The sequence below is a fragment of the Sander vitreus genome, chromosome 20 (assembly GCF_031162955.1).
Source record: "Sander vitreus isolate 19-12246 chromosome 20, sanVit1, whole genome shotgun sequence".
Taxonomy (NCBI): Eukaryota; Metazoa; Chordata; class Actinopteri; order Perciformes; family Percidae; genus Sander; species Sander vitreus.
The window spans coordinates 2,143,724-2,160,384 of NC_135874.1; the positions used below are offsets into that span (position 1 = coordinate 2,143,724).

Below are 16,661 nucleotides of genomic sequence, written 5' to 3' on the forward strand. Positions count from 1 at the left end.
GACGCTGCTACGGCCTGCCTACAGACTACTTTAGACTCGGTTGCTCCTATCAAAAAGAAGATGGCGATGCAAAGGAAACTAGCACCTTGGTAAAACTCCCAAACTCGTAAATTAAAACAAATCTCACGAAAACTTGAAAGTAAATGGCGTTCCACCAAACTGAAAGAATCTCGTGTAGATTGGCAAGATAGTCTGAAAAATTAAAGGACCTCAGAAATGCCAGATCAGACTATTACTCAAAACTAATAGAAGAAAATAAGAACAACCCAAGGTTTCTTTTCAGCACTGTAGCCAGGCTGACTGACAGTCACAGCTCTGTTGAGCCATCTATTCCTATAGCTCTGAGCAGTGATGACTTCATGACCTTCTTTAATGATAAAATTATAACAATTAGAGATAAAATTCATCACCTTTTGCCCACAGCTTGTAACGGCTCACCATTGGGCACAGGAGGGCTGGAAGAACGATAAGACCTGATACATACTTAGACTGCTTTTTTTCCACTAGACCTTCAACAATTAATGTTAAGGGTCTCTTCAGCTAAGCCGACCTTCTAACTGCTGCTGACAAAGGACTTGTTTCCATACTTGTCTTATTGGATCTTAGTGCTGCATTCGACACTATTGACCATACCATCCTGTTACAGAGACTGGAACATTTAGTTGGCATTAAAGGACTCGCACTAAGCTGGTTTAAGTCCTATTCCTCTGAGCGATCCCAATTTGTTAATATTAACAACAAACCCTCCAAATATGCTAAAGTTAGCCATGGCATTCCTCAAGGCTCAGTGCTTGGACCAATTCTATTCTCCTTATATATATATATATATATATATATATATATATATATATATATATATATATATATATATGCTTCCTCTAGGCAATATTATTAGGAAACACTCAATTAACTTTTTTACTGTTGGGGAATTACTGTAATTGTTGGGGCTTTGTAAATTACAGAGTGTGGTCTAGACGTACTCTATGTAAAGTGTCTCGAGATAACTCTTGTTATGATTTGATACTATAAATAAAATTGAATTGAATTGTGAGCTGGGAGTTCTTGAGAGGGTGTCTGCCAGGAACATGTACTTGCCCTTTTTGTAGACCAGGCTGATGTCGTAGCTTTGCAGGCGAAGCAACATTCTCTGGAGACGGGCAGGAGCGGCATAGATGGGCTTTTTCATGATGGTCACTAAGTGCTGGTGGTCGGTTTCCACGATTGTGGGCTTTCCGTAGACATAATCTTTTAATTTTGTGCAGGCAAACACAACAGCCAGAAGCTCCTTTTCTATCTGGACATATCGCGTCTCAGTGTCTGTGAGAGCACGCAACACGAAGGCTACTGGTTTGCCGTTCTGTAAGCATGCTGCTCCTAGTCCATAATATGACGCGTCACAAGTCAGTGTATCTGGGTCTTTGACATTGTAGTATGCCAGTACTGGTGGGCTGGACAGGCATGATTTGAAAGCTTGAAAGCCTCTTTGATGCTGTTGAAACCAGCACCATGCTGTCTCTTTGCGGGTGAGTTTCCTAAGGGGCGCTGCGATGTCGCTGAGATTTGGGATGTACTTGCTAAGGTAGTCGACCATTGTTGACCATGCCCAGGAAGCGTTGTAGTGAGGTCACATCTGTGGGGACTGGCATGTCATTGATTGCTGCAGTTTTAGACTGGTCTGCTTTTAGGCCTTCGCTCAAGTGTCAAGTGACATCACATTGCTTTTTGATCCTGTGTCCACTTTCATCTCAGTGGGCTTGCCGTTTATATGCATCGTGACAAATCCTTCATCCTTTTCAGTGGCTTGTAGATTCACACAATCAACATGACTGTCTGCTTCAACGCCATCCACATAAAACGTTCCATCTTCACGTTTGTTCCTCTATTTCTATCTCATTACAACATGGCATCATGACTTTGCGTAAACATACACGCCACTTTCCTAAAGCCAAATGGCGTGTTATCTGTACGCATTTTGAGCTATCCATGTGTATGTCTACGCTGTATACAGCGGATGTAAACATACATACAACACGTGTTATTGCGAGAACGCGTCGTGCTATCGTGAGAACACGCGTGTGAAAAAAAACGGTTGGGTTTAGGAAAAAAACACTGGGAAAGGCTTTATTTAAAAAAAAAAACAGTTGATAAACGCCACACGCAGGACGTGATCCCGGCTCTCCCGGGTGAAAGTCCTGTGTTTTACCCATCTGCGGACCTTCATCCTTTCATACTACTCGCTACGGCGATAATTCACATGTAATGTAGATCTAAGGAGGCCAAACGGCGTTAATAAATACGCTAAAAAGCGATTATGCGTCTTGATAACACGCAAAAGTGGTATACGGATTGGCATGTCATACATACGCCACTTAAGAGATCAGTCTGTTCTCAGAGTGGGCAGCACCGATTGTGCCTGTGTTAAAACCTGATGATTCGGTGCGCATCTGTGGAGACTACAAACTCACAGTCACCCAAGTGTCGAAGCTCGAGCAGTACCCAGTACCGAAATTGGAGGACTTGTTCGAGGAGTTGTCAGGCGGCGAAAGGTTCAGTAACCAGTATAGAGCCAATATAACATTAATAGCAAAGAAAAATAGAAACCCAGATTTATGCTCCTCCTATAGACCCATTAGCCTCCTCAATGTGGACAACAAAATACTTTCTAAGATACTGGCTCTCAGTTTAGAGAAGGTTGTTACCTCAATTGTGGATGCAGACCAGACTGGCTTTATTAAGGGTTGAAACTCTACCACAACCCAAGACGTCTATTCCATATTATTCATTATCTTAATACTTTGAAGACGCCGGGTGCTATTGTTTCTATGGACGCTGAAAAGGCGTTTGATAGAATTGAATGGGAATATATGTTTGGTGTAATGAAAAGATTTGCTTTCTGGGCTGGATCAGACTGTTATATAAGGAACCTAAAGCTTCAGTTCTGACTAATGGTCTGCTGTCCACTTCCTTTAAAGTGACAAGGGGCATGGCTCAAGGAAGCCCGCTGTCTCCTGTTCTGTTTGCTCTGGCGATAGAGCCACTGGCGTTGGCTATCAGGCAAAACCCAGATATTCAGGGTGTAATGTTTGGTTCGAAACAACAATAAATTCTGTTGTATGCTGATGATATCCTTATGACATTAACAAACCCTTCTAAATCAAGAGCAACCTTGACTAAATGTATTATAGAATTTGGCCCAATATCTGGGTATAATGTAAATTTCGATAAGTCAGAAATATTGATCTTGGACAATGACACAAATACCGAACCAGACTACAGTCAGCCCTTCCATTGGGCTCTGTCTGGGTTTAAGTATTTAGGAATTAAGGTCACTCCCTAAATTAACCAACTATATGCAGAAAATATTAATCCCTTGGTTAAAAGTCTCAAAGAAATGCTAATAAGATCGAAGAGTCTCCCTTGTATCATTTCTTGGCAGAATCAACCTTATCAAGATGACAGTCCTCCCAAAAATACTATATCCCACATCCATGCTGTTTATGAATCTAACTACAAATGACATTAAAACTATAAATTTAAGACTTTATTTGGAATGGCAGGAAGCCTAAAATCAAATAAGTGGTATTACAGCTTCCAAAAGAGCAAGGTGGATGGGGCTTACCATATATAGAATACTATATACTATGCATACAACCCAGGATTATCTCTTCATGGGTGAATAAGTGCTCAGACTCCCCTTGGCTTGATATAGAGGCAGTTATTTGTAAACCCTTCTCTCCTGTGAACCTGCTGGGTAAAAGCCAGAAAGAACTGCCACACAGTGCTAAAAATAACCTTTTGATAACAAACGTATTGTGGGCTTGGAGAAAACTTACGAAAATATTCCATTATACTCAGCCTTTCAATCTTATCACGACACTGAAGGATAATCCTGAGCTTTCGCCACATGGAATGGGTCCAAATCTTACACCTTGGAAAAAAGCAGGTGTTGTTAGAATCTTGGACCTCTTTGAGAATGGAAGATTCAAAACATTTGAATCACTGAACGCTCAGTACCATAGATCAAACAAAGATTTCTACAAATATTTACAGGTCAGACACTTTGTGTATAAGACGAACAACTCGCTGGAAACCCCACATGATTCACATCCAGTAGACAGATTTCTCCTTTTCTATTTAAGTTCTATTCTGAGATGTTAAGCTTTAACATTTACATGTTTAAGAACATCATGGTGTACTTTGCTGAACTGTGTAATAGATGATGAGTGAGTAGAGATTGGCAATTGCCCTCCAACATATTTGATTTGCAACATATATAAAGAGTTGCAATATAATATTTTGCATGAGGTCTACATATCACCATACTGTATATCTATAGTAAGTATAAAACTGGAGCCTCACAAAATTGTCCCAAATGTAAATCTCGTGTAGGTACCAGGCTGCATTGTTTGTGGGAATGCAACGAAATACAAATGTTTTGGAAGGCGGTATGCACAGATGTCAGTACAGCAATAGGTCAGCAGGTATCAGTAGAACCACTTCTTTGCTTGCTTGGGAAGGTTCCTGTCTTTCTTAAAAAAGATGATGTGATTCAGTCACTTCTAATGCTAGCCAGGAAAGCCATAATGATCAGGTGGGTCAGTCATGACCCTACTGTTTCCATGTGGAAATCTCTTATTTCAGAGGTTGTGACTTTGGAAAAACTTGGACACTACATCAGAAAAGGACTCATATTTTTCTGCATAAGTGGAAGAGGACACTGGAACCTTTGGGAATTGACTATAATCTGGATTTTAATGGATAGATAATATGATGGACAATTGACACATTGTCTGTTTAATTAGTTTCTGTTTAATATACGAACAAGTCTTGTAGCGCTGCTGTTTGTTTGTGTATTGTTTGTGCATTTGTCTGTTAAAAAAATCTATAAATAAAATAAAAAAAACAAACAGAATATATTATATTATATTATATATAAACTACATGTGTTTTGTGTGCAAACATAATGTGTAAAGTAACTAGTAGAAAGTGGCATTGAAAGAAAGACTCAAGTAAAGTGCAACTACATAAATGTGTACTTGAGTACAGTACTTGTAAATGTCCACCACTGTCATTACTATGTGACAAAAATAAGATCTTAGTGATTGGAAACACAGAATATATTTTTTCTCAGACATACTGTCTATACTGTATATATCTATCTGTTCTAATATTTGTCCATCTACTGTCTTGCAGCTGACTCCCTGCCAGCACTCACAGCCAACCTTGCACTAACCTCCCTGTGAAAACAAGTGTTCTCCATGGAGATCACTCATCTCTTTGTCTCTGTATCTACTTGTCTCGCAGTTTGTCTGCCTGTCTGTCTCTGTGTATTTGTCTGTGTGACTGGCTGAATCTGCATCTAATCCATCTTCTTTTCTTTCTTTCTTTCTTTGCTACTGATGGAAACAGCCGACCTTTGTGTAAAGTTGTCAGTGTTGCTTACGTCACCTCTCGATGTAATCACATTTACACTCGTCTCCTCTCTGTGTATACAGGACAGTAGCTGCCTCGCAGCTGCTCACCTCCCAGGTCTCACAGCGTCCCCAGCAGGCGTCAGTGGTGATGTGCAGGCCCCCGCAGCCGGGCTTCCTGGCCAGGAAGGTGAACTCCCGCACAGCACAACCAATAAAGCGCCGCAGGTTGACGGCTGACACCCGGTGGAGGGAGTCTGGCTGCAAAGAGATCCAGAGCAGAAAGCAGCACAGGGCCAGGCCAGGCCCACTGAGGGGGAGAAGAAGAGATGCAACACAACATTGTGTCTTCATATGAGATGCTTCAGGTAAAAAGAACGATGTAGAAGAGGCTGGAAAAGTGTCAATGACTTGCTCAAGGACACTAAAGCAGGGCAGCGACTGAAACCCAACCAGGTTAAGGAATGGGACTAAAAAGAAAAGGAGTAGCCTTTTTTTCTTGCAAAAATCAGTAATATTTCATATTTTATGGCTTTCATAACCACATAGTTCAAATGTTCTAATGCATTCTGAGGTCCGTTATGTCCCAAAGGAGTCTTATTCACAGATGCACAGAAAGTCCTACTGAACTAGTTTTTCTTGTGGCTGTCAATTGTCATATACTTCTAACAAAATCCTTATAAATGCTTTATTACACATGGTTCCCACGGTCATGGAAATCCTGGGAAAGTCATGGAATTTCAAAATCTAAATTTCCAGGCCTGGAAAAGTAATAGAATTGGTAAAATCCTTGAATGTTTTGGAAAAATCATGGAATTTCAAAATCATATTTTCCAGTCCCAGGAATAGTCATGGAATTAGTAAAAACATAATTCAATTTCAATCATCCAGTTTAACTTTTATTAAAATATAATTAAAAGTGTATTGCTTTTTTAATAATAATTCTTGGCGTGACAGATTGTGTATTTAAAACCAAATCATACTCATTCAATCAAAACATTTGGGAAATTAATTTCCACTAAACTGATGTCAGTGTTAGTTTGAGTAAAATAAGCTCATTGAGGTTGAATTCATTCCCTTCTGGGCTTATCTTTCCTCAATGGCTGTATACTGTACATCAGTGGTGGAAGAAGTATTCAGATCCTTTACTTAAGTAAAAGTACTAATACCACACTGTAAAAGTAGTCTGTTACAAGCAAAAGTCATGCATTGAAAATGTTACTTAAGTAAAAGTTTGTAAGTATTATCAGATACTTACATACTTAAAGTATTAAAAGTATAAGTACTCAATGCAGAAAAATCCTCACATTTTAGAAACTGGAAAGGATCCAAACAGTTGTGTGTTTAATAGTCTAACCATTTCAGCTGGACTTGTAGGCCGTTATATTGTTGGCTAGTTTAATTTATTATAAAACATCAGATTTTAAAAACTACATGTGTTTTGTGTGCAAACATCTTAATTTGTAAAGTAACTAGTAACTAAAGCTGTCAGATTAATGTAGTGCAGTAAAAAGCAATATTACAATAATACTCTCTGAAATGTAGCAGAGTAGAAGTAGAAAGCGACATGAAAAGAAAAGACTGAAGTAAAGTAAAAGTACCTCAAATTAGTACAGTACTTGAGTAAATGTACTTAGTTATATTCCACCACTGCTGAACATTAAAAAGTCAGTGGACGTTAATAATACTTTTACAGCTGCATGTTTTATGACAGCCCAGTCTTTATAAGACCACACAGAGATTGACAGGCTTCCGCAAATGGCTAGTATTGACACCACTTTGGACAGAAGTAATTGCATGAGTAGTGGTTGTCACATTGCCCTCCATGTTTGGGTGGGCTCCACCACTGGCCCATATCGCACAATGTCAGCAGCGAAGGCTTATGAGATCTGCTGGTAATCACTGCAGTCAAAAGAAGTCTGCAGTGTTAGGCTGCCACTATCTATCAGCGAGACAGGTCTACATGAGACTCTTCAACGTGTTTTCAAATGTAAACTGAAATCTCATCACAATGGCCATTCTGGCGCTTTTGGTCCTGTCAACATATGGATCTTCATTCATAGATGGAGTTTGCCCAATAAATGAAAAAAGTTAAGATGTAAGGTCCATTCTTAACAGCAGTTGGGAAAAAATCTCACCAAAAGGTCCATTTAGTGGCTGTTCTGGAGCTTTTGATCATCACATTTCTCAGAAATACATCACAGTAAAATCCCACTTCAACCAGGCAAACTCCCTCTGCTGATGAAGAACAGGGGAACAACAGGGGATGAACAGGACTCCATATATAGCAGTAAAGCTGAATTCACTCACCAATTTGATTTCTTCTGTTGCAGGATCATCTTGGCCGTGACCCACAAATGTGTTGACTATTGGTTATGTGCTAAAATACAATGAGAAACTAAAGTTTAAGCAGGTTGTTGCTGCTGTTCTCACAGCTGTAGCACACAGGCCTGTAGTATCAGCTCTGAAGTGAATCTTTGACCGGCTAACATGAACCGCAGTACTTGTCACTGTATGCTCCTCAGACCTGAACCACCTGCTAATGGCTCTGACACCACAAGCCGGGCTTTTTTTTATCATCCTGTGTCCTGCCAATCAAAGGCTGAAATCCTCACCTCAGTCTCTCTCTTCCCCTGACTCCCTAAATCCCCTGGAGGCCCTTCTACCTGTCGCTGCCCATCTAGCTCACCCACTCCATTAGCTTGATTAGGGAAAAGAGTCTGCCCTTTTGTTCATAGTCATCCACACGGAAGACGGGTAACAACACACTCAAACACAGTGCCTACCTGTGTCTACTCTTAGTCATCCGAGCTTAATTAGCTGGCTCCAGAGATAGAGCCTGCTCCTGTTCTCACATGCCGACTGAAATGACTTCACCGCTGAGCTCCATCACTGCTGTTTGCCTTATTCTGCCACTTTGTCTCACACTTTTCATTATGTCTTTTTCGTTGTTGCCAGTGAAATTGCTTCACACACAGAGAGAAAGCTGGCTGTTACTCATGTCGTGCCTTGCAGGCATGGTAAAGCTTCACTTAAGACAGAAAGGATGCATGCCGGAGGATGCGTCAACCCTCGCAGGAGACAATGGAGGTGGAGAAAGGAGACGTGAAGAAAGGGGAAGAATTGATTTGGGTGAGTAAGCACTTCATCAAGAAATTACATCGTCAGAGGCCCTGCGGGCAGCGTGTGGGGCCAGCCGAGCAGAAGAACTGCTGTCAAGTAGTTCAGGAAATTAATCTTTAAAAGTAAAGTTTAAAGTAGAGGCCAAGCAATTAAAGTTACATTAGAGAAAATATTGAGGAGGATTAGCCAGGGACAGGTTCACACTATTTTCAGACACTCATTATCAGGAAGAATTACCCATCTGGAGGCTATTATTAGACATTGTGCAGGATGTGGAATAACAGAATGCATGTAATTGGATACAATGAGGTTAATTGTAATCCAGTGAGCCTGGATTTCAACAATCCTGCTTTGTGCAATTATTCACAGCTTTCAAATGAAAGATTATTTTTAAGTTATTTTTGTTTGTCATACTTATTCACTTTTATTGTGGAAATTCTTCTGCTTAATTTAACCCATCCTGGCTATTTTAAAAAGAACCAGCTCCAGTTCTGAGGCCTTGCATAAGAGATGCAAGGCACCATACCTAGAGATTGGCATGGTTTTATTTCAGTTAGCCTAATAGCTGGTTTGATTTGCATTGAGAGATGATTTTATGGAAAGTACCCCATGCCAATCTCTAGGTATGGTGAACGGTATGTGATGATGTGGGGCTATTTTAATTCCAAAGGCCAAGGGAACTTTATCAGGATGCATAGTATGCTGGATCCATGAAATAACTGGCCTTCAAAAATAAAAATCTGCCTGCCTCTCTGGGAATTTAACATAGGGGTGTACTTACTTATGCCCCCTGTATTTTAAGAAAGAACATTTATTTATTTACGATACATTATTCATTCACAAAGAAAATTGGTGTCCTTAAAGATTGGATTTTTCCTCTTTTTTTTTTTAATTAAGGCATTAAGATCAATTTCCAAAAGATGATTTTTTTATTCCTCTTTTTAGTTACCTTTAGCATGGGTGTCCTAATTTTTTCACATGACTGTAGAGGTTTACTCCTCGACACAGCGGGCCTGGGTTCAACTCCGACCTGTGGCCCTTTGCTGCATGTCATTCCCCCCTCTCTCCCCTTTCATGTCTTCAGCTGTCTTGTCTAAATAAAGGCCGAAAATGCCCCAAAACAAATAAAATACAGAGTGCATGTAAAACTCCACCAAAGCCAAACTGTGACCCCTGGAGCTTGTTGATTTTAAAGGATAAAAAACAACACGTGTCATAGTAAGATGTTGGTCCTTCAGAAGCACAATAACAGCTTCAATGACGTGCTTGAATTAATTCTTGACCATGGAGGCAGCAGTGGACAAAAAACTCTCTCCTCTCAAGGTCCACTTACTAGCTTTTTCTGGAGCTTTTGACCATGTCACACTATCTACATCTGTAGATGGAGTTTTCTTAGTTGTCATGGAACTGTAAATGTTCAAACTTTTAGGGCTTAGGACTCATCCATGTTTACTTAGGAAAAATACATGAAAAATCACTGCCACTGAGGTACCCTTAGACAAGGCACTTCACCCCAAACTGCTCCAGTAGAGGTTCTCATTAGCCTGCAGTGGAAGATGGTGGGTATACTAAACAGCTCACAATGAAACTGAATGTTAACAAACAAAAGATCATAACTGTTGTGTCAGCTTTCCTCCTAAATAAAAAGTGAGAAATTGTGTTGGTTTCCCTGCAGACGTCAAGCCACCAGCCCAGCGGTAACATGATGCTTTGCTGACCTCTGGTGCTCACTTGTAGTATTGATACTCACCAAAGACCTGAGAGGCATTTCATGTTACAGCAGTTTAATAATTTCTTGCTTTCATGCCTTTTCTATTTTTGTATACTTTGCTATTACTGCTTTTGTAATTTTAATGGAACATTTCTCTTGTCTTCAACCAAATGTTATGTTTGTTTTAGGTTTTTATTGTACAGATGGTGTGAACACCTGGGAAACACCTAATGTGGATAGCTTATTTGTTGGTGAACAACTATAGACATATTTTTATGTAGACCTATACATTACTGATAGTAATGAATAGGCTCCATGATCAGAGACGGTTTAGAGTTTAGTGGCCCGTCAATTAAACTGCTTATCCTTATAGAGTAACGTTAGTCCAAAATAAAGTTTGACCTACCTGCACGGATGTAGAAAATGTACAGAACCCTACACAGGCCAAATTGGAAACCTACGGTGTCCTTTAATAGCCTGGTCCTACCAGACTCTCGTACATTTCATTTGTACAGAGAGTCTGGCCACTCTCCATTGACAAGTGTTAACTTCCTTGAAGGCAGGTACTCTGTTGAAGTTTAAAACTATTGGATCTGCCCAGAGCCACTCTGGATCTGCAATAACCAATCGCTAACGCTTTGGCCGTGACGCACAGTCAGGTCCATAAATATTGGGACATCGACACAATTCTAATCTTTTTTGGCTCTATACACCACCACAATGGAGTTGAAATGAAACGAACAAGATGTGCTTTAACTGCAGACTTTCAGCTTTAATTTGAGGGTATTTACATCCAAATCAGGTGAACGGTGTAGGAATTACAACAGTTTGTATATGTGCCTCCCACTTTTTAAGGGACCAAAAGTAATGGGACAATTGGCTGCTCAGCTGTTCCATGGCCAGGTGTGTGTTATTCCTCATTATCCCATTTACAAGGAGCAGATAAAAGGTCCAGAGTTCATTTCAAGTGTGCTATTTACATTTGGAATCTGTTGCTGTCAACTCTCAATATGAGATCCAAAGAGCTGTCACTATCAGTGAAGCAAGCCATCATTAGGCTGAAAAATCTAAACAAACCCATCAGAGAGATAGCAAAACATTAGGTGTGGCCAAATCAACTGTTTGGAACATTCTTAAAAAGAAAGAACGCACCGGTGAGCTCAGCAACACCAAAAGACCCGGAAGACCACGGAAAACAACTGTGGTGGATGACCGAAGAATACTTTCCCTGGTGAAGAAAAACACCCTTCACAACAGTTGGCCAGATCAAGAACACTCTCCAGGAGGTAGGTGTATGTGTGTCAAAGTCAACAATCAAGAGAAGACTTCACCAGAGTGAATACAGAGGGTTCACTACAAGATGTAAACCATTGGTGAGCCTCAAAAACAGGAAGGCCAGATTAGAGTTTGCCAAACAACATCTAAAAAAAGCCTTCACATTTCTGGAACAACATCCTATGGACAGATGAGACAAAGATCAACTTGTACCAGAGTGATGGGAAGAGAAGAGTATGGAGAAGGAAAGGAACTGCTCATGATCCAAAGCATACCACCTCATCAGTGAAGTATGGTGGTGGTAGTGTCATGGCGTGGGCATGTATGGCTGCCAATGGAACTGGTTCTCTTGTATTTATTGATGATGTGACTGCTGACAAAAGCAGCAGGATGAATTCTGAAGTGTTTCGGGCAATATTATCTGCTCATATTCAGCCAAATGCTTCAGAACTCATTGGACGGCGCTCACAGTGCAGATGGACAATGACCCGAAGCATACCGCGAAAGCAACCAAAGAGTTTTTTTTAAGGGAAAGAAGTGGAATGTTATGCAATGGCCAAGTCAATCACCTGACCTGAATCCGATTGAGCATGCATTTCACTTGCTGAAGACAAAACTGAAGGGAAAATGCCCCAAGAACAAGCAGGAACTGAAGACAGTTGCAGTAGAGGCCTGGCAGAGCATCACCAGGGATGAAACCCAGCGTCTGGTGATGTCTATGCGTTCCAGACTTCAGGCTGTAATTGAATGCAAAGGATTTGCAACCAAGTATTAAAAAGTGAAAGTTTGATTTATGATTGTTAATCTGTCCCATTACTTTTGGTCCCTTAAAAAGGGGGAGGCACATATACAAACTGTTGTAATTCCTACACCGTTCACCTGATTTGGATGTAAATACCCTCAAATTAAAGCTGAAAGTCTGCAGTTAAAGCACATCTTGTTCGTTTCATTTCAACTCCATTGTGGTGGTGTATAGAGCCAAAAAGATTAGAATTGTGTCGATGTCCCAATATTTATGGACCTGACTGTATGTCATGCGCATGTCCACCAAGAGGGGAGACCAACAAGGCTTATGGTGCTTTTTTTTTTTTAAATTGACAGAAAACACCAACATACAAAACTCTCGTTGGGGAAAAGGATATACATTACAAATCTTGTCTATGTACAAGAGAGAATTACCTGAGCAAAAGAAACAAAGAACAAAACAAAAAGGGGGAGCTACTTAAATATACACAAGTCAAAATTAGCATTTAGAGCGATACACAAGGAGAGATTAATCAAACAGTAGTTTCCTAGATATGTCACTACACATTTTCCTTGCAGTTTCAGTAGATTTTATCTTTTTTAGTGAGGGAAAAAAAACAATTTAATTTATAAACCAAACAAAGGAAGGCTTAGAACATCTCCACTTACTGCTATGAATATATTTACCCATAAGAATAATCATATTGACTAAATCTGATACTGATGAATCTATATTATCCATATAAAAGAGGATGTGTGGCAAGGTGAGAGTAGGGATATTATCAATCTTAAGTGACAGCCAGTTATGTATCTCAGACCAGAAGCTGTTAGACACGGTGCAAAAAAAGAACGTGTTCCAGAGTCTCATCAGCCATCTCACAAAATACACAAGGGTCTACATCAAATTTGAATCTTCTTCTAAGAAAGTCAGCGACCGGATATATCTTATAATTTTAAAGTGAGTCTCTTTGACTTTTGGGGAAATGGGCCATTTAATGAATTTAACATGCGTCTTTTTCTATGGACAATGCATCCGTGTTTGGAACCTGTACACACAATCCTCTGTTATAATCAAAACATAATTTAGATTTCAAAGCATCACTAATATATTTATTATTACATTTACTGTCAAATAAAGTACAATCATTAATAACTCAATTTGGTAAAGTTGGTAAGTGTCTTATTCTTGCATATAACAATGTGCTTTGAATTAACTGTAATAATGGTACAGGTATTGCTTTATAGATCTTGTATTCTCTATATGTACAGTTTAAATTATATTTGTCTAAGAAAGCTTTATATTCCAAAAAGTTACCATTATCGTCACACAAATATACTGCCCTTTTCATACCAATCATACCTGAACAATGATTTCCTATTGATTATAATGACCGTATTGTTCCATAAGGTGGATCCATGTGGAGAAAAGTTATGGGTGGTACTGATAGTAATGAATAGGCTCAATAATGCACAATGACAGATTCACACATTTGTTTACAGTAAATAAATAATAGTGAAGTTCATAAAGTCACTTTCTTTGCATTCATTTGATTCCCAATTCCTGGTAAGAATTGCTTTCCATTGTTATTATGTACTTAAAAACAGTTCTGAAATGCAAAATAATAGAATTTTAATTGTGATAAAACATGCGATTAATCGTGATTAACTATAGAACTTCAGCGATTAATCGCGATTAAAATTTTTTTATCGTTTGACAGCCCTACTGAAAACCCTTTTCTTGAAAAAGATAATGTTTAACCCACTACTGTTAGGTTCCAACAACCGCCAAAAATTTGGCTGGAGAAAACCCAAGACTATAGAGCTCAACAGTGATCGCCCACTTTTTTTCGGCTCTGTCTCCGGAAGTGTTTTTCACCATTCAATTGTTTCATTGACGTTTCGAAAATTGCTTATATATAGAGTTTTAAGTCTGGAACCAAGCCAACCAGCTACGAGATGAATAGTTTGCATAACACATTTGATTCGGTGCAGAAAAACATTTTGAAAATGGCAAAAAAGGTAAAGGTACAAGACAGTTTACAGAACCTATCATAGACTTCAATGGTAGAAGCTCGCTCTAGCCGTTCACGGTTTCGCGGTATGGTAAACGTTTCTATGGTAACAGCGAGTTGGACCAATCAGAAACGTTGCTGTTACACTTAGGATTGTGGGTAGTGTAGTTTTTCTCCATTAAATCACAGATAAAACATGTTTTTCTTCAAACAAGGTTGATTTCATACGGACTTCTAGCTTCTACAGGAGCAGAAACCTTCATTTCACAACCACGTAGCTCGGGGTCAGTATACCTCAGATGGTTTAGACAGTATGACTGATATTCTAAATCCGTATGGAGAAAATCAGTGGGATTTTTACTTCCGGAGTCGGCTGTGGGTGGGACTGTTGAGGTCTATAGAGAGCTGAAGTCACGCCCTTCTACTTCCGGTCCATGGGACCTGTCTTTCGAAAATATATGAACGGGAGTGAATGGGGGAGGCAAATTATTTTTTGATCCGTTTGAATTGAGCCATGGATTACAAATATGATGTTCATCAATTTAAAAGATAATTTTTCAACCGAAGAACGTCTCAGTTTATTGTTAAACTGTTGAAGTATAAGACTGTGAAAATATCTAATTAGAAAGACTACACACTTCAATGTCGCATGGATGCCGTCTCACTGAAGCTACCATGTCTGTGTGTATTGTACTGGGGATGTAAGGTTAATCAAATGGGCAGAGGATCTTACCTGTTCTTTTGCTCATCTGCTGAAAACACTTCACTGGATAAAACACATCAGGTAAGATAACGTTACATGTGTTGTGGAACAGAGCTAAGCTAGCTAGCAAGCGAGCAAGTTGAGCATCAAGCTAGGTGACGTAAATTGTGTGAGACGAGAGATGTAGTTCACTGAGCGGTTTCACACAAAACTAAGTGGTCATATGACAAACCTACGGCTAACTGAGACTTTCTTCGGTTGAAAAATTATCTTTTCAATTGACGAACATCATATTTGTAATCCATGGCTCAATTCAAACGGGATCAAAAAATAATTTGCCTCTCCCCGTTCACTACCGTTCATATTTTTGACATCTGGAAAAATCCGTATATAAAGAGTTTTAGACCATGCCTTAGGCTAACCAGCTACAACGTGACTCATAAGCTTACAGCATATCATTTGGAGTGAAAAAACGAACAGAAAATCCCAAAAAAGTAAAAGGTACAAGACTATGTACATATTTTCATTATCGAGCGAAGCAACTACTCATCCCATAAACCACCACGCACCACTGAATAAAGGAAGCTACGTTAGTTTAGTTAACAGCTAATTCCGCTAACCGAATGCTGAGACAGCATTTAAAAACTTTAGAAGACTCTCAAAATAAAACCTGAAAATAACCGTTAAAATATGTAACAGCTGTTATGTTAGTTGTAGCCTGCTTTACCCAGTGTTTAGTTTGAGTTAATGTTATTTTAGACTGAATCAAGCTGTCAGCTAGCGGTTAGCCGAATTAGCTGTTAGCTAAACTAACGTTAGCTTCCCGGTGGAAGCTAACGGCAGAAGCGTGGAACAGATCGTAATTCCTGCAGTGTTGTAAATCCTCGTAAAACAGGATTATCATCTTGGGCACGCGCAGGCAGCTCCCCCTCCTCACCAGTAGTCGTAGCTGGTTTTAAGCCTACCATCGACGGTTATGATTTTATGGCTTATACTCCAATTGTCAATGGAGAAATTGCATTGTATTTTTACTTCCGGAACCCGCTGTGGGCGGGACTGTTGAGCTCTATACCGCGAACCCAGAGTGATAGAAAAAGACAGAGTGGCGACACTCCCATTGGACTCCGTTTGGAGCTTTTTGCAGCCTACTTCCGGGGTATGCAGTCTTGCATAGTTCCAAACATCCATTCTACAGCGTTGGACACCATTCATTTCCATTGCTGGCCATCGAGTAACTTCTGAGGTAAGTTGATTAAATAGCTACCTCTTTTGAGTTGTCAACTCTCTATAGGGACTCGTTGGGAAGAAATGACGAGGGAGTTCGGGGAGCGCGGGGGAACCGGCCGAGGGAACCGAGGAGGAGGCACTGGGGGGCCGGGGAACAGGCGAATCAAAGAGGGGATGGTTGGAAGCAGGACGGAGCAGAAGCGGAGGCCGGGTGGAGCAGGGAGCCGTGAGGAGAGGACCGAATGGTGAAGCCAGTTGACTTGAGGTAACGGAGGCGTGTGGAGAGAATGACTGTAGGAGAGAAACACAAAGAGGGTCAGCAACAGACAAGGACAGGTAAGTACGAGATTTTTTTTTCAGGGAGCTTGTATTGCGCGTCACCAGGACGACTGAAGCAACGATCAAGCGAAGATGAGTGCATCCGGGGTTCAAATACTGGGCTTGATTATACAGTC

The 16,661-nt window shown here is 40.1% G+C and overlaps 1 protein-coding gene across 1 annotated transcript in view; it reads right to left on the minus strand.

The window, feature by feature from the left end:
- The window catches only part of gphb5 (glycoprotein hormone subunit beta 5), a 27,019-nt gene extending 19,269 nt beyond the window's left edge, over nt 1-7,750 (minus strand). The window contains exons 1-2 of the mRNA XM_078278085.1: nt 7,722-7,750; nt 5,523-5,721 (exon numbers count right to left, since the gene is read on the minus strand). Of these exons, the coding sequence (XP_078134211.1) occupies nt 5,523-5,721; nt 7,722-7,750 (228 nt within the window). The remainder of the gene's footprint in view (nt 1-5,522; nt 5,722-7,721) is intronic.
- Between the last annotated feature and the right edge of the window lie 8,911 nt (nt 7,751-16,661).